Source organism: Salmo salar, chromosome ssa09 (genome assembly GCF_905237065.1).
Source record: "Salmo salar chromosome ssa09, Ssal_v3.1, whole genome shotgun sequence".
In the NCBI taxonomy this organism is placed as follows: domain Eukaryota; kingdom Metazoa; phylum Chordata; class Actinopteri; order Salmoniformes; family Salmonidae; genus Salmo; species Salmo salar.
In genome coordinates, this window is record NC_059450.1 from 19,715,596 (window position 1) to 19,742,374 (window position 26,779).

The following is a 26,779-nucleotide window of genomic DNA, read 5'->3' on the forward strand; positions in this document are numbered from 1 at the left end:
TCAGCAAGAACCTAATACATGATTTACCAACTTTTCGAGATTCCTATGTTCCGGATAGGCTAGCACAAAGTAAGAAAAATCATGACAAATACTGTTTTGTCTAGGTAGTTAGACATTCTAATGTCTCGTCTTGTTTTAAGCTACATGATGTCGAATGGTTACAAGCCCACACCACTGGAGCTGTCTGATGTGAAGCTGACCCCAGGCCAGGAACTTCTGGTGGATAAACTGGCGGAGAACGCCCACAACGTGTGGGCCAAGGACAGGATCAAACAAGGATGGACCTATGGCATTCAGCAGGTAAAGCACACAGTCTTCTGTGAAAGCACTGCAGGTTTTGACCACAGCTCACGTACAGTAAACACACTGAAGGCTTTATAACTTTGGATAAAAGACTGTGCCCATCTGTGCTCAATGCAGGATGTGAAGAGCAAGCGGAACCCTCGCCTGGTGCCATATTCTTTATTAGACGAGCGCACTAAGAAGTCCAACAGGGACAGCCTCCGTGAGGCCATCCGCACTCTGATTGGATACGGATACAATATCGAACCTCCAGATCAGGAGGGCGGTAGGTTATCTTTACCACACGAAGCCATGTTGACATACACAGAACAGTACAAAACTTCCTGTGTTGATACTGTGGCCGTCTTCCCACCCAGCAGGCCATGCGGGGGACAGACTGAGCATCGACAAGATCCGTTTCTTCCGTGTGGAGAGGACGTACGCGGTGATGACGGGGAAGTGGTACTTTGAGTTTGACGTGGTGACAGGGGGAGACATGCGTGTGGGCTGGGCCAGACCTGGATGTAGGCCTGATGTAGAGCTGGGCACTGATGAGCTGGCCTTTGTCTTCGACGGATACAAGGTGAGCCCTCAACTCTCTATTCTACATGCTTATAGCGTTATTATCTAGGCACAAGGCGTGACCCAGATGCAGACACAGGAGGCAGATGGTTGGAGTCTTACAGTGTTTAATAATCCAAAGGGTTAGACAAGAGAACGGTCGTGGACAGGCAAAAAGGTCAAAACCAGATCAGAGTCCAGGAGGTACAGAGTGGCAGACAGGCTCGTGGTCAAAACCGAGAGGACTAGAAAAAGGAGAATAGCTAAAGGAGTACGGGAAAAACCACGCTGGTTGACTTGACTAAACATACAAGACGAACTGGCACAGATAGACAGGAAACACAGGGATAAATACACTGGGGAAAAGAAGCGACACCTGGAGGGGGTGGAGACCATCACAGGAACAGGTTTAACAGATCAGAGCGTGACAGTTATCTTTGGAAAATAGACACTTTATCATAGTTGATGACGGCATAGCTAGCCTGGAGAGTATGATTTGTGTATATCATAATAAATTACATTTTGATTAAGGATTGAGTCAGATTGTAGAGTTATTGTGTGTGTATATTCAGGGTCAACGTCTGAACATGGGCAGTCGTTTCTTTGGGCGGTGTTGGCACGCGGGGGACGTGGTGGGCTGTATGATCAACATGGAGGACAAGTCTATGATCTTCACCCTCAACGGAGAGATCCTCATCACCAACAAGGGCTCTGAGCTCTGCTTTGCCGACTTCGAGACGGAGGACGGTGAGTGTGTGAGACTGAAGACGGTGAGTGTATGTAAAGGACCTCTCTAAGCTCTGCCCCCTCTCTTGTCTCTGTGCCGTCAAATCACTGACAGACATGCTGCAAAATAAGTGAAAATAAGTGCCTCACCGTTATGAATTGACCTTCATATAATCTGACACTTGTAAATGGCTTTCATTAAAAGCTGGATTGATTTCCCCCTCCCCCTGATGTGTGGGTTCTTAGAATGAGAAGGGTAATGATGACAGTTGTTCTCACTCTTTTTCTCTCTCACTCTTTCTCTCTCTCTCTCATTGACTCTCTCTTTCTCTCGCTCTCTCTGTTCCCCAGGTTTTATCCCAGTGTGTAGTCTGGGCCTGTCCCAGGTGGGTCGTATGAACCTGGGGAAGGACGCCAGTACCTTTAAGTACTACACCATGTGTGGCCTGCAGGAGGGCTTCGAACCCTTCGCCGTCAACATGAACCGTGAGGTCACCATGTGGTTCAGCAAACGCCTCCCCACCTTTGTCAATGTGCCAAAGAACCACAACCACATAATGGTAAGACCAAAAGGTCAATGACAAAATTGAAACGGTAATATACATGATATGTTGAGGTTCACAGAAGGTTTACCTTAAAGAACCAGTACGATATCTCACTTCTAAGATGGAGAATGGCTAAATCAGTTGTCCAAATACATCTCCATCCCAGGTGACCAGAATAGATGGCACCATCGACAGCCCTCCATGTCTGAAGGTGAGCCACAGGACGTTTGGGACCCAGAACAGTAACGGTGACATGGTGTACTGTCGACTGAGCATGCCCGTGGAGTTCCACTCCTTCTTCAAGACCAGCCCTGTCATGGACATGAACGGAGTGCATGAAGATCACGAGTCCCTCAAACTGAAACACAGGTCAGGCCTCTGAACACACATTCACTGTTGTACAACACTAACATCTGTATATGACACTGACAGTATTAAACTTTGTTTCTGTAAAATCGCTTTATCTTCTAACTTACAGTACATAAAGAAATGATTCAATGCTGATGTTTTCCTTGTAGACATCCATTGAAGTCTATGAGACACAGTCATGATGGAATACGAGGAACAGATTACAGCAACATCAGCACGGTATGAAATTGATGATAAGCAGCTGATGATAGTTCAGGTGCCATGCAGTCAAGCTAACCTGCCACCATGTTGTCTTGCAGTACCACTACTCTGTCAGGGTGTTCGCTGGTCAGGATCCATCCTGTGTGTGGGTGGGCTGGGTCACCCCCGACTACCATTACTATAGCAACCACTTCAACCTCAGTAAGAACCGGACGGTGACGGTTACCCTGGGAGACCAGCGTGGGCGGGTCCATGAGAGGTAATCGTGTTGTTAAGGAAACCCTCATCCTCATGTCAGTATGAATAGTGATAAGCAACTAATCAGATACTATCTTCTTTTTCCTCTTCCTCCCTCACCATTCCCCAGTGTGAGGAGGAGTAACTGCTACATGGTGTGGGGTGGGGACGTCACCAGCTCAGGTCACTCGTCCAGTCGCAGTAATGTGGACCTGGAGATAGGCTGTCTCATTGACCTGGCCACTGGCCTGGTGACCTTCACTGGCAACGGCAAGGAGCTGGCCACCTCCTACCAGGTACTGTATAGCCAACTACACAATGTCTCTATTTAAGATGTCCACTGCACAGTCTACAATCTCGTATCACACTCTCTTCAGCCTCCTTCCTTCCTGCTGCTATCAGCCCTACAGTCTCTGTCCCATCAGTCAGTCTCTTATCAGAACTACACCATCTATTCTCTAAAAACAGATTTGCCTGTCCTGATCTCTTCATTACTCAGTGTGACAGTCACTCAGTCCCCACTGCCTCGGGCTCAGCAGCAGGGCAGGGGCTGTCTGTCCTGCCTGCCAGATCTCAGCTCAGTGTCTGGCTGTCTGTGTATGTACTCTCAAACCAGACAACAAAACCGCCCCTTTTAAAGGGCATGATCTTCTTAATTTCTCCCCTCGCAGAAACACGGCAAGCTTTTAAACTGTTCTGAGCCATCCTGCCAGCCTCTTCCCTAGTCCGTCTGACTGACACACACACACACACACACACACACACACACACACACACACACACACACACACACACACACACACACACACACACACACACACACACCGAGTCAGATAGCTCCAGAACATCATGCACTCTCAATGCTACTCTTTATAGTCCCCCTCTATACTGTAACTGCAGTATGGCCTCAATATGCCTTTTCTGTCTGCAAAGTTCTTATATTAGTGCTGTGCTCTTTCTTGACCAGGTGGAACCAAACACAAAGCTGTTTCCTGCTGTGTTTGTGCGACCGACCAGCCCCAACCTCTTCCAGTTTGAGCTGTCCAAGATAAAGGTAGAGTAACTCGATTTTAATCCCTCCTATCCACGTATGGCCCTGACTTGAAATCTATCCACCGTTTCTACTGGTATATCATCCATTGCGTGAACTACAATGTGCTCTGTGTGACCTCTGACCTCCACAGAATGCCATGCCCCTGTCAGCTGCCATCTTTAAGAGTGAGCATAAGAACCCAGTACCCCAGTGCCCTCCGAGGCTGGACATCCAGACCATCAACTCAGTGCTGTGGAGTCGCATGCCCAACACCTTCCTGAAGGTGGAGACGGCCAGGGTCAGTGAGAGACACGGCTGGGTGGTGCAGTGTCTGGAGCCCCTGCAGATGCTGGCTGTGCACATACCTGAGGAGAACAGGTAGACGTGCACACATACACAGATTGCACCACACACCCTGGTTGAGGACATAAGCACTCCTGTATACGTCCTCGCTCTGTTTAAACAGTATACTGACCTCCCCACCAGGTGTGTTGACATCATGGAGCTGTCTGAGCAGGAGGACTTGAGGAAGTTCCACTACCACACCCTGAAGCTGTACTGTGCCCTGTGTGCCCTGGGAAACACTCGCGTGGCACACGCCCTCTGCAGCCACCTGGACCAATCCCAGCTGCTCTACACCATCGACAACCAGTATCTGTCGGGCATGCTGCGCGAGGGCTTCTACAACATCCTGATCAGCATTCACCTGGAGACGGCCAAGGAGGCCCGCCTCATGATGAACAACGAGTTTATCATCCCCATCACCACCGAAACGCGCAGCATCCGCCTGTTCTCCGATGCCTCCAAGCACCACTCTCCTCCCGGGGTGGGCCTCAGTACCTCCCTGAAGCCCCGGCTCAGCTTCTACCCCCCCTGCTTCATCAGCACCAGGAGGGAGCAGCACCTGTACAGCCCCCAGATCCCCCTGGATGCCCTGAAGGAGAAGGCCATCACCATGCTGACCGAGGCCGTGCAGGGCGGTGGGCATCACATCAGGGACCCTGTAGGGGGCAGCGTGGAGTACCAGTTTGTGCCCATCCTGAGGCTGATTGGTACACTGCTCACCATGGGCGTGCTGGGCAGTCAGGATGTTCATAAGATCCTGCTCCTCATCGACCCCAACGTGTTTGTGGAGCATAGCGAGGAGGCCGTCGCCGTGGTGATGGAGGCCACAGAGAAGGAGGGGCTGACGGGCACCGAGGAGAAGGCGGTGGAGGCCGGGGAGGAGGAGGCGGCCAAAGAGGCCAAGCTGCCAATGAAAGGTCTGCTGGAGAAGAGGCTGCCTGAGCCAGTGAAACGACAGGTAACATGGCCACTGAGACTGAGACACTGGTTCTGCTAGGCTTTCAATCACATACTCTGCAAAAATCCACTGACATTTTATAGTCCACTTTAAAATCACTCAGCCATGTAATGTCTCTGTATCAATGCTTTCTCTTCTAATAAGTTCCCTGAAGATGTGTCATTTAGTGTCTGTGTCTCAATCCCAGCTGATATTATATGTGGAAACTGTGTTTGTCTGCTAGATGTGTGAGCTGCTGCACTACTTCTGTGACTGTGAGCTGAAGCATCGCATCGAGGCCATCGTGTCCTTCTCAGACAGCTTTGTCTCCAAGCTGCAGTACAACCAGAAGTTCAGGTACAACGAGCTGATGCTGGCCCTCAACATGTCTGCTGCCGTCACCGCCAAGAAGACCAAGGAGTTCCGCTCCCCTCCCCAAGAACAGGTACCACACTGAAATAGAAATAACCTAAAATGGCCTCCTAGTTAATGATGTAGGTTATGGGGTGTTTATCATCTCTCTCCTGTGGAGTTACAGTGTGGCAAAGTCACCGGCAAGCAGTTTTAGTCACAGACTCTCGGCCGTGGCCTTAAATCTGTGATTGAGTTAGGCTTTTTGAAATGCTGCCCACTTCATGACAACTGGGGTGACGGCAGACATCTGCGTGTGTTAACCTTGTTACATTTGTATTAGATAGAAGAGTTTGCACAATAACACAGAACAGGCTGCGGCTGAGACTACTGTTCTAAGCTAGCGAGCACGCACGCGCACGCACACCGCTACAAGGGCACATTGTTCTCATAAACCTCAGCGGCACTCTTTCCACCTCTCCACTCCAAACTCTAGTGAGTAGTGTGGGAGCATTCAGTCATTTATCTTCATTCATGGTTAATATATTTCTTCCTTTTCCTCAAATTCCCTTTGGTTTTGTATCAGTGGGTTCTTTCATTGTGGAGAGAGCTGCTCTGCTAGCCCGCAGTGACTGAGCGGCTTAGTGACTGTCTCTCTAACTGCTCCCCAAAGCTCTTTAATTTGAGTGTGTCCCTCCGCTGCCCAGCCTCAAGGCTGTGGGAATCCATCCCTGTCTGCTGTGCTATTGCCTCTGCCCGGGGCCACATCCAGGCTTTACAACCCCTCCATTTCCTCATCTACACAGCACGTCAGGGTCACTGCTCCCTGCTCACTTCAGCACTTTTCACAAACTTTAATGTCGTTTTACCTTCAGTCTCTATTACTGCATACAAGCTTGGTCGTAGTTGCTATTTTTTCTGAACTATATATGTATAAAATGCGTAAGCCCATTGCATACTACAGTCATGTGGCCTAAATGACAGTTTATGTGTGTGTTTCAGATTAACATGCTGTTGAACTTCAGTACGGGGGAGGACTGCCCGTGTCCAGAGGACATTCAGGAGGAGCTCTATGCCTTCCACAACGAGCTGCGGCTTCATTGTGGTAAAGAACACCATCAGGAAGGTTTATGTCTCCAGTCTGGACCTGAATATTATGACCTGCCATCTGACTAGGAATAAAAAATGAATGGCAGCATCACAGGGCCTGAGTGGGAAATGATACTGTAGAGATGAGCTGTGGGATTCATTGAAAACAAAACCGTCAACATGGCCAATGTTATTACTCACAGCAAATTGGACACAATACTTGTCCAAATAGGACTGGTGAAAACATCCCCTGCAAAAGTTATTATAATTGCATGTTTCATTTCACAAGCTATGTAATATAGTTAGTTCTCATCCTTGTAAATCTATGTTTATTGTCGGAGCTCCCCAGGTTCATTTGAATTACAGGGGGATGTTGTATTGGAGCTTCCTGTGTTTCTTTGCAGAAAGGACGGCTTCTATCTCTCTGCTGATGTGTTTTAGTTCACTGCCTCTCCAGATTGCTCTGACGTCTTGATGTTTTGCTAAATAATTGAAAAGGGCTGTACGTAGGGGGTACTATACCTATGTAATGTATTCTACAGTCATGCTGCACTTTTCTGACCTGCAGCAGCACCTTAGGATGGAGACTGCATGGAAAGAGAAAGGAAAGACAGAGGAAAACATTACACTAGCAAATGAAACCCTATGATACAGCTGACATGTGTTGCCCGATTGACCCCTAGGAAACGATATTTGTCCAGGAGTGTGATATCGATTTTATTCCTGTGCTGTGTGTTTATGTAGGAATCCCTATGGAGGAAGAGGAAGATGAGCAGGACACGTCTATTAAAGGTCGTCTGCTGGCCCTGGTCTACAAAATCAAAGGTCAACCTCTGAAGACTGAAGAGGAGCCCACGGAGCAGGAACAGCAAGCTCCCTGTAAGACTATACTATTAATATTACTCTTATCCTATGTCACGGCCAGCAATAACAGGAACTGGCGACTCTGAAACCCACCTTGTCCCTCTAGTCCCTGTAGTCCCTGAAGATAATACAGTCCCTCAGTAATAACATGTGTTTCCTAATAGACTCCTATAATAGGTTATCTCTCCAAAACAAGTCACTGTTTACTCGCTGTAACACAGGAGGTCGGGAAATTGAAAGGAGCAGGGTAGCTGTTGAATAGTGATGCTGGCATACAAGCCCTGTTTCATTTGTCTGGCATGTAGCACAGACACACAGTGGCAGTCATTTCCATTTCAATTTCTTTTTCAATGTTATTATGGTAATGCAGAGCCGGTAGAGGACGGCTGCTCCGCCTGGCAGTGAGGGGCATCTTCACTCAGTCCTGCTCTTCGACAGAGAGAGAGAGAAAACACTGCACTGATTTAACTCGGGCTTCTTTATCCCGATCTCTCACACACACACGCAGAGCACTGTACCAGTGTGAGTACAGTATGGAAATTGTCTGACATTCTAGATGTAAAATGTAATGTTAGAGGCTACTAATAAATGAACTGATTGCCGTTAATCAAAACACAATTAAAAATTCATACACTTCCCTCCCTGTCCTTCTGGACAAACCAATGCCACAACAATGTTTCACAATAGCAGAATCCTCAATATTATCAAGACAACTCTACATTTGTTGAAACAATTAATGATATATAGCAATTTCAGATCATTTTCCTACCATGTATCACCATAAAGCAATGCACTCACTGTTCTGAGATCAGTAAATCCAATATTTTGTGAAACAGGAAGATGAAAAACATGTTTGCACGCTTCCTGAAGATGGGTACAGCTCACTGCCTATAATAAGACTGCTGCTGGCATGGGCAACTGCCCAAATTGCGGCGGGTAAATGTGGCCTGAAATATGCACCTGTGAATGCAGATGGTTTAAGGCAATCTGTCCCCAGACAGTTAGACGGACCTTGATGTGGACCACATGAGACCCCACTATTGATCTCACAAGAGCGAGGAGATGAAAATAGACGTTGTGTATTTCCACTAAAATACTTTTCTTGCCCGTATTTTCTTGCCCGTATTGGCTGTTTTCTTCAGACATGATTGATTATAACTATGCTGTGTAACGGCAGACTGGGTACATGGTTCCACTGCTACTACCTCTGAATGAATTAGGAGTCCTGCAGGAGGGAGTGAAGAAGGAGTGAGAAAAGGAAAGGGTGCAATGCAGTGCTTTGATGCATCTACAAACGTGGGTAGACAACTCTGTGTTTCCACTGTTTTGGAGAAGTCCCACTAATCAACCTCCTACCTGAAACTCTACTTCCCCCCTCAGCCCACAGAGAGGCCTGATTCAGCATTGACCCAAACTCTCCTCTGCAGTCCCCATGTCCTCAGGATGAGGGGTCCAATTACATTTAGTCAGCTGTTTTATGGTCCCTCCACGGCCTCCAGTCTCTCCACATGCTCCTCTCCCCCAGGTTCCTCCCTCTGTCATCTCAGCTTCCCCGTGGGACCTTGAGAATACAGCAGGGGTCCTAAAGTCCACTGTAACTCCCATAGGATGCTGATCAGATCACAGGATAAAGGCAATAGCTCTGCCAAACTCGCTGACCTAGTATCTATCGGCCACATTCATTTATTGGTCCAATATTATTTGCTTCCTGTTGATTGGGCTATGTGAGATATAGTGTGAGCTGTAGTGTGGGTGCGAAGAGTTTCGCTCCACTGGGTCTGCCGGCTGACTGGCGTTTGTTCATCTTTGGAACTCTGTTGTCATTCCTGGCAGCTGAGACATGCGTGTCTTTATGTAATGAGAGATAGTCGTGACCGCCGCTACACACCGCCGCTACACACCGCCGCTACTCATCGCCGCTACACACCGCCGCTACACACCGCCGCTACCCACCGCCGCTACTCACCGCCGCTACACACCGCCGCTACACACCGCCGCTACCCACCGCCGCTACACACCGCCGCTACACACCGCCGCTACTCACCGCCGCTACGCACCGCCGCTACTCACCGCCGCTACCCACCGCCGCTACACACCGCCGCTACTCACCGCCGCTACACACCGCCGCTACTCACCGCCGCTACACACCGCCGCTACCCACCGCCGCTACACACCGCCGCCACACACCTCCACAGGCGTATCGATCTGGTTTTATTGAAGCCTTGAGGGTTCCCTTCATATGAGCTGTCCAAACTAGTGACTCAGTTAACCGGGAGGCAGCAGAAGATGCTAAATTACTATTAATACCTCTTACTCTCCCAGTGAGTCTCATTTTTACATAAGAGTGCTTCATGTGTGTTATACACAGACGGTGTTCTACTTGTTGCTGTGTGTTCTACACAGACAGTGTTCTACTTGTTGCTGTGTGTTCTACACAGACAGTGTTCTACTTGTTGCTGTGTGTTCTACACAGACAGTGTTCTACTTGTTGCTGTGTGTTCTACACAGACAGTGTTCTACTTGTTGCTGTGTGTTCTACACAGACAGTGTTCTACTTGTTGCTGTGTGTTCTACACAGACAGTGTTCTACTTGTTGCTGTGTGTTCTACACAGACAGTGTTCTACTTGTTGCTGTGTGTTCTACACAGACAGTGTTCTACTTGTTGCTGTGTGTTCTACACAGACAGTGTTCTACTTGTTGCTGTGTGTTCTACACAGACAGTGTTCTACTTGTTGCTGTGTGTTCTACACAGACAGTGTTCTACTTGTAGCTGACTGATGCCCTGCGAAGGCACTCAAAGCCGGCAGAGAGAGAGAGAGCTGCTTCTAATTCAAGCTGTTATTTGCATCACTGAGCCAGGCTTCTGAATTGAGTCTTTGAATGGTTTCAATGGTGTCTCTTGCATGGTGACAATGGATAGAAGTGAGATCAGCTAGTCAAGTGCAATGTCTTTAACAGCAGTGTGAGGGGGATTTGTGAGCAGTGCAGGGCTGCTACTGAAGGGCCAGAAGAGCCCTGCTGTGTCTCTGGGGCAGACCTCTATAGATGGAGAAGGTCATTCTCTGTGCACAAGGACACACAGGCCAGAAGGCACTGCAGAGCTAAGATCAGCTAGGGCTGATACTGCAAGCAAGTCTCCGCTGGATAAAGAACATTTAAAAAGGCTCCCACTTAGAGTATTAGTAGCATCTAACATACTACCGTCTACTCTAGACGCTCTAGAATCAAACTGTTACAGACCTAGATCTATCCTACCCTGCCTTTCTAAGGTCTTCGAAAGCCAACAGATCACCGACCAGTTTGAATCCCACTGTACCTTCTCCGCTATGCAATCTGGTTTCCGAGCTGGTCATGGGTGCACCTCAGCCACGCTCAAGGTCCTAAACGATATCATAACCGCCATCGGTAAAAGACAATACTGTGCAGCCGTATTCATCGACCTGGCCAAGGCTTTCGACTCTGTCAATCACCACATTCTTATCGGCAGACTAAACAGCCTTGGTTTCTCAAATGACTGCCTCACCTGGTTCACCAACTACTTCTCAGACAGATTTCAGTGTGTCAAATCGGAGGGCCTGTTGTCCGGACCTCTGGCAGTCTCTATGGGGGTGCCACAGGGTTAAATTCTCGGGCCGACACTTTTCTCTGTATACATCAATGATGTCACTCTTGCTGCTGGTGATTCTCTGATACACCTCTACGCAGACGACACCATTCTGTATACTTCTGGCCCTTTGGACTCTGTGTTAACTAACCTCCAGACGAGCTTTAATACAATACGACTCTCCTTCCGTGGACCCCAACTGCTCTTAAATGCAAGTAAAACTAAATGCATGCTCTTCAACCGATCGCTACCCGCACCTGCCCGCCCGTGCAGCATCACTACTCTGGACGGTTCTGACTTAGAATATGTGGACAAATACCTAGGTGTCTGGTTAGACTGTAAACTCTCCTTCCAGACTCACATTAAGCATCTCCAATCCAAAATTAAATCTAGAATCGGCTTCCTATTTCGCATCCAGCATCCTGCTGCCAAACATACCCTCGTAAAACTGACTATCCTACCGATCCTTGACTTCGGCGATGTCATTTACAAAATAGCCTCCAACACTCTACTCAGCAAAATGGATGCAGTCTATCAAAGTGCCATCCGTTTTGTCACCAAAGCCCCATATACTACCCACCACTGCGACCTGTATTCTCTCGTTGGCTGGCCCTCGCTTCATATTCGTCGCCAAACCCACTGGCTCCAGGTCATCTATAAGTCTTTGCTAGTTAAAGCCCCGCCTTATCTCAGATCACTGGTCACCATAGCAGCACCCACCCGTAGCACATGCTCCAGCAGGTATATTTCACTAGTCACCCCCAAAGCCTATTACTCCTTTGGCCACCTTTCCTTCCAGTTCTCTGCTGCCAATGACTAGAACGAATTGCAAAAATCACTGAAGCTGGAGACTCATATCTCCCTCACTAACTTTAAGCATCAGCTGTCAGAGCAGCTCACAGATCACTGCACCTGTACATAGCCTATCCAACTACCTCATCCCCATATTTATTTTTTGCTCCTTTGCACCCCAGTATCTCTACTTGCACATTCATCTTCTACATATCTATCACTCCAGTGTTTAATTGCTAAATTGTAATTACTTCGCCACTACGGCCTATTTATTGCCTTACCTCCCTAATCTTACCTCATTTGCACACACTGTATATAGATTCTTTCTATTGTGTTATTGACTGTACGTTTGTTTATTCCATGTGTAACTCTGTGTTGTTGTTTGTGTCGCACTGCTTTGCTTTATCTTGGCCAGGTCGCAGTTGTAAATGAGAACTTGTTCTCAACTGGCCTACCTGGTTAAATAAAGGTGAAATAAAAAAAATGAAATACTGGTGTTGTCTTTACCACTATTGTATCCCGTTTTGCCACGTCTGGTCTCTTGGCCGTCCCACCCCTAAGGTGGACTCTGCTCCCGCTCAGTCCAGTCAAAGCTCTTCTCTGTCCTGGAACCCTAATGGTGGAACGAGCTTCCCCATTGACGCTAGGACAGCAGAGTCCCCGCCCATCTTCTGAAAACGTCTGAAACCCTACTTCTTCAAAGAGTATCTTAAAAAATACATCTCAGTCTTAGCCAGCATATAACCTATATCCTAACAGTGTAAAGTCTAGGAGTTAATGCGGTTCTGCATATTCCCCCAGCCAACCTTAAAGAGCTGATTAGCCAGACCATGGTGAGCTGGGCTCAGGAGTGCCACGTCCAGGACCCCGAGCTGGTCAGAGTGATGTTCAGCCTGCTGAGGAGACAGTACGACAGCATTGGAGAGCTGCTCCGGGCCATGAGGAAGAGCTACACTATCAGTGCTGCCTCTATACAGGACACCATCAACCTGCTGGCTTCTCTGGGTCAGATCAGATCACTGCTGTCCGTACGCATGGGCAAGGAGGAAGAGAAACTCATGATCGACGGTCTGGGGTAGGCAGGGGCACGTCACAACAAAGTCTGCATGAACATAGTCTGATAATTAGGTGTTTTTAGTGGATGAAATATTGTTTACAAGCCTTTGGTAACTTCTAAGATCGATACAATAACAGTGTTGCATGTTCAGGCATCGCGCTGTTCTAAGTATTCTCTCATGTTCAGAGTTGCTTGTGTTTTGTATTTCCATCCAGTGACATCATGAACAACAAGATATTCTACCAGCACCCCAACCTGATGCGCGTGCTGGGCATGCATGAGACGGTGATGGAGGTGATGGTCAACGTGCTGGGAGGAGGCAAGTCCCAGGTACAGTAGTGAGGATAGAAGAGACTCTGGTGCATCACAGCATCCATGCCATACTGTAGAGGTGTTGATGAGAGATTAAGTTAGCACTGTGTGACTACTGGGTAGGTGTCAGACGCAGCATAACAACTCCCAATTAAAGGGAATTACTTTAAAAAAAAAAAGTTTTAAACTGCCCTCTAGACCACATGTCAAACTCATTGCACAGAGGGCCGAGTGTCTGCGTGTTTTCGCTCCTCCCTTGTACTTGATTGATTTAAATAAGTTATCTAATTAGTGAGGAACTCCCCTCACCTGGTTGTCTAGGTCTTAATTGAAAGGAAAAACAAAAACCAGCAGCTCATAATATTGGCTGGAATGGAGTGAATGGAATGGTATCAGATGGAAACCATATGTTTGATACCATTACATTTATTCTGTACCAGCCATTACTATGAGCCTGTCCTCCCCAATTAAGGTGCCACCAACCTCCTGCGAATGAGTTTGACACCCCTGCTCTAGAGTCTAAGCCTCGGGGGAATTGTTTTAAGATGGTCATACTAAGGGTCATTTCAAAATTTGATTTTGAATTTTAGGATCTCTTTAGGTATCTGCAAAAAAATATATATTTGATGAAACATTGAATTTGGCCTTACTGCTATTAGCCCATAGAAACGCGTTGAATAACAGATTCATATATGGAAAAACAGATAGTCCCAAAAAAATGTGTTTGTTTGTTTTGAAGTGTTTGTCCTATATCTGAGAGATATAAGAAAGCTCAGAAAAAGAAATGAAAATCCTGTAATTACCCATATACATTTAATGTGGAAATGCCCTATTCACTTCCATTCATTTTTTGGGGTTACATTCATCCTGGTACCATGACACTTGTGGGGGTTGTAGAGTGAAATGGAGAACACCGTTTGTGAGAAACTCATCTTTCCATGGGGGGGGGTCATATTAGAGTGTAGCCCAAACTGTGAGAAACATTTTCGGGATGTCTCCTTGTCTGACAAACACAGCTGTAGCTCGGCCACATTCCACCACAGATGCGGAAGGCCACACTGGAAAAATAATTTTAATTACAATAATTGTATTATGCCCAGCTCATTAGGCCCCTTGATGATGTGAGGCCTGAGGCAATTACCTGTTCTGTCTAATGGTAAATCCACCAGTGGCCATAAGTTATCGATCTTACCATCTGGTAGTGCCTATCTTGACTGCATCAAATCGTTGTAAAGAAGCTAGCTAGCTAGCTAGCTAGCTAACATAATAAGACTAATTGAGGTTATTTTGCTGTGCTCCCCGTAATTGTCTACAACAACTCCATTCATATTAAACAATATTCTACCTTTTGGTTGATCATTGTAGCCTACTCCTTCTCATTTAGCCAACTGAATTCCATCATTTTAATTCCATTTTCCATTGACGAGAAATCTCCAACTTCACTTTCTACACATGGAGCCTCTGACTGTAGCGCCACTTTGATTGACTGACAATAACAACACGATACATGTGTGAAACGTGTAGGCTTCGGGTGCGTCTTTTTTATGGGACGCACTCATAAAAACAGTTTTATAAAAATGGTGAATGTCATGGTTTATCCTCGTAGGCTATGTAGCAATGTCACATAGATAGTTATATTTAATTTTAGAAAGACTATTTTAAAATACGTTATTTGTATTATTATTTTTATTAATACTCTCCCAAGTAATCTAATATTAACTTCCATTCGGATTTTTGAATATTCAAATAGCCGTGCCCATCCATAGTTGAGAGAAACTCTTCCCGCATTCAGAGCAGTGGTAAGGCTTCTCTCCTGTGTGTATTCTCTGAACTTTTAGCTCAGCTGATGTTGTGAAGCACTTCCCACAGTCAGAGCAGTAGTAAGGCTTCTCTCCAGTATGTATCCGTTGGTGTGTTTTTACATTGCCCAATTGGGAGAAACTCTTCTGTAGAGCAGTAGTAAGGCTTCTATCCTTTATGTATACATTGGTGTCTTTTTAAGTAGCTCAACACGGAGAAACTATTCCCACAGTCATAGCAGAAGTAAGGCTTCTCTCCTGTGTGTGGTCTCTGATGAACTTTAAGGTCATTTGATGTTATAAAGCATTTTTCATAGTCAGAGCAGGAGTAAGGCTTCTCTCTGTGTGTTTATTTTGGTGTATTTTTAAGTGGCCCAGTTGAGAGAAACTCTCCACAGTCAGAGCAGTAGTAAGGCTTCTCTCATTTATGTATATGTTACTGTGTTTTTAAGTTATCCTTAACTCTCCAATAAGAAATGCTGCCCGACCTATTGTTTTTTTTCTTTCTTATAGTGGATATAACATTGAAGATCTGATTGTCTATGTTGAAAATATGTTAAAATTCGAACATAATCCTGTAGTTGAAATTCCACCCTCAAAACAGCAGTTTACATTGATGCCTTTTTCCAATCCAATGTATTTTTCACATAGATTCCACGTCACAATACGTTGAAACAACATTGATTCAACCAGTTTGTGCCCAGTGGGTACCTTCTAGAAAGATAGAACCTGCCCTTACCATGATAAACAGATTTTCCATTTTGCTCCTCTTCATCTTTAATGTTGACATTCAGCTCCAGTGTTTAACTGCAGTCTTCCAGCTTCATTGAGGCCATCTCTGGATCCTGCGGTGCAAACTGCTTTCCATTGTCTCAATCAGTACCCAGTGACTCTAGGTTTGGACTCAGTGTGGAAGGAGAGAGGCAGGCTAGGTTTGTCCTCACTGTTAATCTGGCAACTCTGACTAGGATCCCATTCCTAAACAGAAGTCGGAGTTCAACCTCCTGATCCTCCCCTGTGCATGCCACACCCTTCCCATGCTACTGTATGTATGAATACATTTTGAATGATGGCTGCCTAATATGCCATGGTGCTTACAAACACAGTGTGAAAGGTGGTGGCAGATGTGGGCCAGCTGAGTTCACAGCTCTTTCACTCAGAGCATTCATATCATTGACTCGCCCTCAAATGGACCATCAATACCAGAGTTCTACAAGACTATTTACATAATAGGCATTTCAACAGCCCTGACCCTCAGTAAAGTTCTGGACATAAAAATGAGCTCTAACAATGGGGCGTGGAAAGTGTGTGTTGAAATGGATACTGTAGTGGTGTGAGAAAGGTAACGCAAGCTTCCTCTCTGGTTCCATTGCCCAATAGTAAGTATTGGCACTATCGTTTGGTCACCTCACCAGACCTCCAATATGGTTGTGTGTTCCCTGTTTCCCTAATCTATCCTTTATCCTTATTGAACCATATCAAAATAACAGTGGGCAATCAAACCATATAACTTGGTTCAATCATTCAGGATATTACCCTGAAGAAGCCACTGTGTGACAAAACATTGGTGGTTTAATCAATAAATTACTGAGAGCTTGTATATAGTGTGTGCCGCTCTTTATTTTTTATAAGAATACATTGCGCTCTAACAACAGGGCATGGAAAGTGTCTGTTGAAGTGAATACTGTAGTGGTGTGAGAAAGGTAACACAAGCTTCCTGTTTCCATTCCGCAATTGTAAGGTGTCATTCTTGAATGTCCTTGTTTTTGAAAGAAAAGCACATTTATTTGTCCATTAAAATAACATCAAATTGATCAGAAATACAGTGTAGACATTGTTAATGTTGTAAATGACAATTGTAGCTGGAAACGGCAGATTCTTTAAGGAATATCTGCGTAGGCTTACAGAGGCCCATTATCAGCAACCATCACTCCTGTGTTCCAATGGCACGTTGTGTTAGCTAATCCAATTTGATCATTTTAAAAGGCTAATTGATCATTTGAAAACCCCTTGGCAATTTTGTTAGCACAGCTGTTAACTGTTGTTCTGATTAAAGAAGCAATAAAACTGGCCTTCTTTAGACTAGTTGAGTATCTGGAACATCCGCATTTGTGGGTTCGATTACAGACTCAAAATGGCCAAAAACCAAAAACTTTCTTCTGAATCTCGTCAGTCTATTCTTGTTCTAAGAAATGAAGGCTATTCCATGCGAGAAATTGTCAAGAAACTGAAGATCTTGTACAACGCTGTGTAGTACTCCATTCACAGAACAGCGCAAACTGGCCCTAACCAGAATAGAAAGAGGAGTGGGAGACCCCGATGCACAACTGAGCAAGAGGACAAGTACATTAGTGTCTAGTTTGAGAAACAGAAGCCTTACAAGTCCTCAACTGGCAGCTACCCTAAACATAGTACCCGTAAAACACCAGTCTCAACGTCAACAGTGAAGAGGCGACTCTGGGATGCTGGCCTTCTGGGTAGAGTTGCAAAGAAAAAGCCATATCTCAAACTGTCCAATAAAAACAAAAGATTAAGATGGGCAAAAGAACACAGACACTGGACAGAGGAACTCTGCCAAGAAGGCCAGCATCCCGGAGTCGCCTCTTCACTGTTGACGTTGAGACTGGTGTTTTGCAGGTACTATTTAATGAAGCTGCCAGCTGTGCCACTCGGGAGGCCAAGCCTTATTCTAAAATGAATTACATTTTTAAAAATCCTCATAAATCTACACACAATACCCTATAATGACAAAATGAAAAATCAGGTTTTTAGACCTTTTAGTACATTTATTAAAAATAAAAAACAGAGACTTTATTTCCATAAGTATTCAAACCTTTTGCTATGAGACTCAAAATTGAGCTCGGGTGCATTCTGTTTCCATTGATCATCCTTGAGATGTTGCTACAACTTGATTGGAGTCCAGCTGTGGTAAATTCAATTGATTGGACATGATTTGGAAAGGCACACCTCTGTCTATACAAGGTCCCACAGTTGACAGTGCATGTCAGAGCAAAAACCAAGTCATGTGGCTAAAATAATTATCCATAGACCTCCGAGACAGGACTGCCGAGGCACAGATCTGGGGAAGGGTACCAAAAAATGTCTGCAGCATTGAAGGTCCCCAAGAACACAGTGGCCTCCATTTATTATTAAATGGAAGAAGTTTGGAACCACCAAGACTCTTCCTAGAGCTGGCCGTCCGGCCAAACTTAGCAATTGGGGGAGAAGGGCCTTGGTCAGGGAGGTGACCAAGAACCTGATGGTCACTCTGACAGAGCTCCAGAGTTCCTCTGCGGAGATGGGAGAACCTTCAAGAAAAACAACCATCTCTGCAGCACTCCACCAATCAGGCTTTTATGGTAGTGGCCAGACGGAAGCCACTCCTCAGTAAAAGGCACATGACAGCCCGCTTGGAGATGGCCAAAAGGCACCTAAAGACTCTCAGACCATGAGAAACAAGATTATCTGGCCTGATGAAACCAAGATTTATCTCTTTGGCCTGAATGCCAAGCATCACGTCTGGAGGATACCTGGCACCATCCCTACAGTGAAGCATGGTAGTGGCCTCAGCATGCTGTGGGGGTGTTTTTCAATGGCAGGGACTGGAAGACTAGTCAAGATCGAGGGAAAGATTAACGTAGCAAAGTACAGAGACTTCCTTGATGGAAACCTGCTCAGGACCTCAGACTGGAGCGAACGTACACCTTCCAACAGGACAACGACCCTAAGCACACAGCCAAGACAATGCAGGAGTGGCTTCGGGACAAGTCTCTGAATGTCCTTGAGTGGCCCAGCCAGAGCCTGGACTTGAACCCAATCGAACATCTCTGGAGAGACCTGAAAATAGCTGTGCAGCAAAGCTCCCCATCCAACTTGACAGAGCTTGAGAGGATCTGCAGAGAAGAATGGGAGAAACTCCCCAAGTACAGGTGTGCCAAGCTTGTAGCATCATACCCAAGAAGACTCGAGGCTGTAATCACTGCAAATGGTGCTTCAACAAAGTACTGAGTAAAGGGTCTGAATACTGATGTAAAAAATTCCTAAAAACCTGTTTTTGTTTTGTCATTATGGGGTATTGTGTGTCGATTGATGAGGAAAAAATATGATTGAATACATTTTTGAATAAGGCTGTAACGTAACAAAATGTGGAAAAACTCAAGGCGTCTCAATACTTTCCGAATGCACTGTATGTCAGCTAAGTGTCTGTTTTGTACTGAGAGTTGTACAGGTTGAACCTCCATTAAGCCTATTCTGTCTTTTTCTCTCAGGAGATAGCGTTCCCCAAGATGGTGGCCAGCTGCTGTCGCTTCCTGTGTTACTTCTGCAGGATCAGTCGTCAGAACCAGAAGGCCATGTTTGACCACCTCAGCTACCTCTTGGAAAACAGCAGCGTGGGCCTAGGTAGGTACACCTGGGTCATATTTGTTAGGGCACACTGTATTAAAACAGAAAACAAAAACAAGCTTTTATTATTGGGCAAGTTCAAGGCACTCCTTCCCTGTTTCAGTCAGTTTTTTTATGACCTTGCTTAGCACTTTACACCTTTGACTTTATGGGTCATCTGACAGGAAAATGACATGATTTAACCAGTGTCTCTTATTTGATATTGGGACGACTGGCTCATACTGTAGTTACACTGGGTGTTACAACATCTCTGACGCTGTTCTCATTATTATGGACAATAATCTCATTGGGGCCTCAGGGTGGGTCCTTGAGCTGTCAGTCTGCGTACATTAGACACACATCTGAGATGAAGTGTGTGTGTGTGTGTGTGTGTGTGTGTGTGTGTGTGTGTGTGTGTGTGTGTGTGTGTGTGTGTGTGTGTGTGTGTGTGTGTGTGTGTGTGTGTTCGGCCAGTCGGTCGTGTTGAGAATTCATCAGTTGAGAGGGTAATTGTACATTCTATCAGGAGAGATGCCACAGTCACTCTGAGCACCCTGCTGTGGCAGAGCGAGATTGCTTCTCTTCTGGAATAACTCACACACAGAATGGTCCACAGGCAAAGGATAATCTAATCACAGTCTTGCACCTGTATTAGACAAAGCCTTTGAGCGTTCGTCTGAACCAATATTTTACACATTTTTGAATATTTCTGTTTATGAAAACAGAAATGGAAGTGTCCTTTACATCAGTGATTTCTCCTCAAAAAGTGTTCATAGGCTTGGATAAACTCAGTGAAACAATAGAAGCTATGTGTAATTGTTGCAAGTAGGAACTGGAAAGTTTGGTTTAGATCAGTATCACTCAGCTGTTGACAGATGAACAATCTGCCAGTCCAATCAGGGCCTGGTCCTGGTTCATGAGTGTAAATGCTGCCCCCTGCTGTTGGCTTTATGTTACTCCCACTATCTCCCATCTCAATGATTTATGATTTATGGTGATAACGAAAAATACATTACAGACAAAATTACTTTGCAATTTGCATACATCTAAAACATTAACATAGACATTACAGACGTATATATAAAAAATAATATAAAGACACAAATTTACAAAATTGCTGACTACCTCAGACTTAGTGGAATGGAGATTCATTCTCTATACACCATAATTGTTGTAAATGCCTGTAAGAAAGAAGCTACTTTAATTGGATCCTATATATGTTTTCTGCCCACAGCGTCCCCGGCCATGAGGGGCTCTACTCCTCTAGACGTGGCTGCCTCCTCTGTAATGGACAACAACGGCCTGGCCTTGGCCCTGGAGGAACCCGACCTGGATAAGGTAGGAGATGCTGTCTTTATTGGATTTGTGTATGTTGATGTGTGTGCATTTGAATTAGTGTTTTGTGTCTATGTGTTTAAGATTATCCTCAGTCCATGTGTCTGTTATTAAGCTTGTCCTGGTTGTGTCCTGGTTGTGTGTTGCAGGTGGTGACGTACCTAGCAGGCTGTGGGCTCCAGAGCTGTCCCATGCTGCTGGACAAAGGTTACCCTGACATCGGTTGGAACCCCATAGAGGGCGAGCGCTACCTCTCCTTCCTGCGCTTTGCTGTCTTTGTTAATGGTAGCTAGGACACTGTACTGTAATGACTGTCAACAGCTACTGTACTGAACCTTGGTCTCTGTAGGGTAAAGTGGTAAATGGGGCTTGGTACTGTACTGTGCCTTCCACACCAGGTTTAGGCAGGGTTAGAGAGGGCCTGTCTGTATGCTGCAGAGCAGGCTAGACTGCCTGAGAAGGTTAGTATCTGGGAGCTACAACCTCAGTGCCAGTAGAGCTCAGTGGAGGAACAGCTCCTGGCTGAAAGAGCAGGGCAGCCATTCATTTCCTTCCTGACAGTGATGGACCAAAAATAAGTACCGATACATTGGCAAGCACTCACTAGATGAGGTTTATATCTGATGCTGTTCACCTCTGAGGCGTTTGGGTGCCCGTGGGAGTATTATGTCTATGTCAGAGTTGTTGATAAATGTGTGTGTTTTTCCACCTCCAATGCATTTTTCTGTGCATCTTGTGTTGATGTCAATGTGCTAATGCAGTTTAGCACTGATATATTTGTTTTGTTAACCTGGTGTGTGTGTGTGTGTGTGTGTCTGTGTGTGTGTTCCAGGTGAGAGTGTGGAGGAGAACTCCAGTGTGGTGGTGAAGCTACTGATCAGGCGTCCAGAGTGTTTTGGTCCGGCCCTGAGAGGAGAGGGGGGTAACGGGCTGCTAGCAGCCATGAAGGAGGCCATCAAGATCTCTGAGGACCTTGCTCTGGACCTGCCCTCCTCTGCCCAGGGGGTCAGCTCTGACGTGTAAGATAAATACTGTACCTGCCATAGCTATAGAGCAAGAGCTAACAGCATACCCAGCTGGCACATAACATTCTATTTAAAGTAATGTTCTCAGAACATTCAGAGAACGTTAAGAAACATTCTTCTGTGGGCATTTCAGTACTTCAGCATAACTTATTCTGCAGGTTTCCTCATGGTTCTATTTAAACTCATGTTCTCAGAACATTAAGAAAGTCTTCCATAAAAACCACAAGAAAACATTAGTAACGTTCTAAGAATGTTATTTTTTAAACATATACAGTACCAGTCAAAAGTTTGGACACACCTACTCATTCAAGGGTTTTTCTTTATTTTTACTATTTTCTACATTGTAGAATAATAGTGAAGACATCAAAACTATGAAATAACACATATGGAATCATGTAATAACCAAAAATGTGTTAAACAAATCAAAATCTATTTTATATTTGAGATTCTTCAAAGTAGCCACCCTTTGCCTTTGACAGTTTCACATTCTTGGCATTCTCTCAACCAGCTTCACCTGGAATGCTTTTCCAACAGTCTTGAAGGAGTTCCCACATAGGCTGAGCACCTGTTGGCTGCTTTTCCTTCACTCTTGTCGTGGAAATATTGAATCAAATATTTTTCAGATACCGGAACTTGTAAATTCAATTAGACTTTATTACAAAAGTAACAGAAGCCGAGCAATTCCATGAAAGAGCTTTTATACCTTTCCACTCTTGCATAACATACATAGTCACTCCTTTCTATGTAAATGATGAACACCCCTTGGCCTTGCGCCACCATTATCTTTCTGTCTCAATTCTGGCATGTTTACGCCCACATCTGATTTATCTTGCTCAAGTTTAGATTATATTGGTGGTGACACCACAGTACTAATACAAAAAATAATACATTTATTGCATATATATGTTCCTAATATAAGTGCTTTTCTAATAGTACTTCATTAATACAAACATATCTTCCCAGTATGTAACATGTCTCCCCAATACATATACATGGCTTGTGGTTCTAGTGTTGATTAACTAAAGTACATAGTCACTGGCCTTCACAACTTCAGGCCTATGTTGCCTATGAATGATTAACCCATATACGTATCCAGTAGCCTTCACAAGATCAGACATGGCCCAGAACGGTCAAGTCTGTTGTTCCAGCTTGGCACATTCACGTAGATTCTGCTTACGTTCTGTTTTTACATGTCTAACAGTTAGCCTTATATTGGCCCAACTTTATACATCCAGCCTACGTTATGCTTACACATGTCTAATGATTAACCCCATATTGATATATGTTGATATATGTTCCCCACTTCTGAGAAAACAATATAGATACTGAAAAATCCCCATGATGTCATGGATTTCTCCTACACTCTATGGTCCAACTCATCCCAAACCATCTAAGTTGGGTTGAGGTTGGATGATTGTGGAGGCCAGGTCATCTGATGCAGCCCTCCATCACTCTCCATCTTGGTCAAATAGCCCTTACTATGCCTGGAAATGTGTGTCATAGTCCTGTTGAAAAACAAATAATAGTCTCACTAAGCACAAACCAGATGGAATGGAGTATCACTGCAGAATGCTGTAGTAGCCTTGATGGTTAAGTGTGCCTTGAATTCTCAATAAATAACTGACAGTGTAACCAGCAAAGTACCCCCACACCATCACATCTCCTCCTCCATGCTTCACGGTGGGAAATACACATGCGGAGATCATCCATTCACCAACTCTGCGTCTCAAAAAGACACAGCGGTTGGAACCAAAAATATCAAATTTGGGCTCATCAGACCAAAGGACAGATTTACACCGGTCTAATGTCCTTTGCTCGTGTTTCTTGGCCCAAGCAAGTCTCTTCTTATTATTGGTGTCCTTTAGTAGTGGTTTCTTTGCAGCAATTCAACAATGAAGGCCATGATTCACACAGTCTCCTCTGAACGGTTGATGTTGAGATGTCTGTTACTTGAACTCTGTGAAGCATTTATTTGAGCTGCAATTTCTGAGGCTGGTAACTGTAATGAACTTATCCTCTGTAGCAGAGGTAATTCTGGGTCTTCCTTTCCTGTTGGCGGTCCTCATGAGAGCCAGTTTCATCATAGCGCTGGACGTTTCTTGTGACTGCACTTGAATAAACTTTCAAAGTTCTTGAAATGTTCCATATTGACAGACCTTCATGTCTTAAAGTAATGATGGACTGTCTCTTTGCTTATTTGAACTGTTCTTGCCATAATATGGACTTGGTCTTATACCAAATAGGGCTATCTTCTGTATACCACCCCTACCTTGTCACAGCACAACTGATTGGCTCAAACGCATTAAGAAGGAAAGAAATTCCACAAATTCACTTTTAAGAAGGCACACCTGTTAATTTAAGTGTATTCCCAATGACTACCTCATGAACATGGTTGCGAGAACACTTTTTTTGGTTACTACATGATTCCATATGTGTTGTTTCATAGTGTTGATGTCTTCACTATTATTCTACGATGTAGAAAATAGTAAAAATAAAGAAAAACCCTTGAATGAGTAGGTGTGTCCAAACTTTTGACTGGTACTGTACATTCTGTTATCTATCCACAAAGTGTGTTCAGGTGTGTTTGCCGCATCCATTAATTGGTCACACCTGATCTTAAACAGTGCTTGTTTCCTTTGAAATGGGTTCTGTTTAAATAGACTAAAATGAACAGCTTTGCATGAGTAAAAAATGTATGGCATGCTAACTCCATCCTGGTGGCGCGTTGGACTGATTGCGTGGATAGAGAACAGAGGATCACATGTTTGAATCTAACTGACGCCATGCCACAATATAAAATACGTGTTAGCATGATTAATTTGTCCTATCTGTGCTTGGAATTCAAAACAGTTAACCTAAGCCAGCAATGTTATTAAAAGTCATATTGAAACATGTTCTCAGACCGTAATTTAATTACCTTCAAATAGCCTATAATTTTCATTCTCAGAAAATAATAAAACCTCCCAGGAAAACGTTCAGGGGACCATAGTAAAGCGTTCTCAGAACCTCCCTGCAACCTAAAAATGCACATTCCCAGAACAGGCTAAATTTTCACTTCCGTTCTCAGAACCTTTAAAAAACGTTTCATTTTACCTGTCAGGAAAGTTATGGCTTTGTTCCCAGAACCATTGGGAAACCAAAAACATACGTTCCTACAACTTCCAAGGACCCAAATGTGCTAGCTGGGTAGAGCTAATAGTACATAGCGAACTAAACCCTGTAAGATCCTCATCAGTTAGTTAAGATAACAAGACACATCAGACCTTCTCACTCCCCCTCCTGTGTTTGTTGTGGGCAGGTCTGCTGAGGATGATGAGGAGGAAGAGGTGGTTCACATGGGAAATGCCATCATGTCCTTCTACTCTGCCCTCATCGACCTATTGGGACGCTGTGCCCCAGAGATGCACGTGAGTTTAGCTGATGGTCCCATCACAGATCATATGTACTCTTACCTACTCTGAGTTCATTTGCATTCGAAACATCTCAGCATCAGTTCACTCTGACTCACCTGGATAAGTAAAGGTTGAATGAATGTATCTTCTCCACCAATAGGACTAATACCCTTCTCATCCTCCCTCAGTTGATTAACAAGGGGAAAGGGGAAGCCCTGCGCATCCGTGCCATCCTGCGCTCCCTAGTGCCCACTGAAGACCTGGTGGGCATCATCAGCATAGCCCTCAAGATGCCTGTCATTCACAAAGGTAGAGGACTGCCCAGTAAAATTGGTTGAGTTATTAATAATAAAGTAGGAAACCCAATGGTGGTGCTGAAGTGCTGTTGATCCCAGCTCACAGTGCATGTCTGTCTACCTCCCACAGCTTAGAGTAAGACTGCTCTGCTCTCCTCATCTCCCTCTCATTTCTGTTCTGTTACTGTGTATTTTTCTCTATTGATTGCTCTACACAAGCAAGGCAACGCTCGGATCTTTTAAGACGCTGCTAGCTAGCACCGCCACACAACGAGAGCTGTCGGCTGGCCAACAACCTACTGGCCACACACTGGTTGAGCCAACGTTGTTTCCACGGCATTTCAATGAAATGACGTTGAACCAACGTGGAATAGATGTTGAATTTACATCTATGCCCAGTGGGAACTGAATCACTCAGCTGTGTCTCCCTCCCCAGAAACCCTGCAGTGTTGCTAATGAATACGTATGGCTTTCTTCAACAGAAGAGACTTGATATAATGTATGGGTAGCTCTCCAGCTGTGTGAATACTTCAAGAAAAACATGTAGAACACAAGTCATATTTAGACAGAGACCCACCACCTCCATATTCTTATTTTGATTTCCTCCTTTGTGTATTTCACCATTTGTTATATCCTATTTTCACTTTCTCCACCTCTCTATCTCCACCACAGACGGCACTGTGACAGAGCCTGATATGGCGGCCAGTTTCTGCCCGGACCACAAGGCCCCCATGGTGCTATTCCTGGACCGGGTCTATGGTATCGAGGACCAAAGCTTCCTACTTCACCTGCTGGAAGTGGGCTTCCTGCCAGACCTGCGAGCCTCTGCTTCTCTGGACACGGTAGGTGGTGGGCTCACCCTCAGCTGAGAGGTGGGAGACCATATTAGGCAAAGGCATCAAGTTGTTTGTTTTGCCATCTAGTTTGTTGTTTACCAGACAAGTGGGCTGAGGTATTCAAGGATGTGGGAGTTGAGTGGAGTGGATGCTGTGTATTTAAGGGCCTGTGTGTGAGAGGGAGTTGGTGTATTTAAAACGGATTGTCTAAAAAGTCTGGTGTGTGTGTGGGCTGACTGGAGTATTCGTGGAGGTTGACCCTGGTGATTTGCTTGGGCAGGCAGGCGGTGAGCCTCTTGACAAGGGCTGGAATATCCCTGGCTCTGCTTGTTTTGGATCTTTTTCTGAGACAACCTTCCACCCCAGCCCCAGCACAGTGTTAATGTGACAAAGTCCAAGAATAGCCC

The 26,779-nt window shown here is 45.1% G+C and overlaps 1 protein-coding gene across 4 annotated transcripts in view; it reads left to right on the forward strand.

Moving 5' to 3' along the window:
* Positions 1-26,779, forward strand: part of LOC106610839 (ryanodine receptor 3) — a 162,623-nt gene that overhangs the window by 92,605 nt on the left and 43,239 nt on the right. For all 4 annotated transcript variants that reach the window (XM_045723462.1, XM_045723463.1, XM_045723465.1 and 1 more), the window contains 24 exons: positions 141-300; positions 421-568; positions 663-865; positions 1,416-1,590; positions 1,921-2,129; positions 2,281-2,483; positions 2,633-2,702; positions 2,783-2,943; positions 3,052-3,217; positions 3,889-3,975; positions 4,106-4,332; positions 4,441-5,257; positions 5,481-5,681; positions 6,590-6,692; positions 7,421-7,555; positions 12,739-13,012; positions 13,210-13,324; positions 19,374-19,506; positions 20,723-20,826; positions 20,973-21,108; positions 21,656-21,842; positions 25,147-25,255; positions 25,429-25,549; positions 26,209-26,378. In XM_045723462.1, the coding sequence (XP_045579418.1) occupies positions 141-300; positions 421-568; positions 663-865; positions 1,416-1,590; positions 1,921-2,129; positions 2,281-2,483; positions 2,633-2,702; positions 2,783-2,943; positions 3,052-3,217; positions 3,889-3,975; positions 4,106-4,332; positions 4,441-5,257; positions 5,481-5,681; positions 6,590-6,692; positions 7,421-7,555; positions 12,739-13,012; positions 13,210-13,324; positions 19,374-19,506; positions 20,723-20,826; positions 20,973-21,108; positions 21,656-21,842; positions 25,147-25,255; positions 25,429-25,549; positions 26,209-26,378 (4,414 nt within the window). The remainder of the gene's footprint in view (positions 1-140; positions 301-420; positions 569-662; positions 866-1,415; positions 1,591-1,920; positions 2,130-2,280; positions 2,484-2,632; positions 2,703-2,782; positions 2,944-3,051; positions 3,218-3,888; positions 3,976-4,105; positions 4,333-4,440; positions 5,258-5,480; positions 5,682-6,589; positions 6,693-7,420; positions 7,556-12,738; positions 13,013-13,209; positions 13,325-19,373; positions 19,507-20,722; positions 20,827-20,972; positions 21,109-21,655; positions 21,843-25,146; positions 25,256-25,428; positions 25,550-26,208; positions 26,379-26,779) is intronic.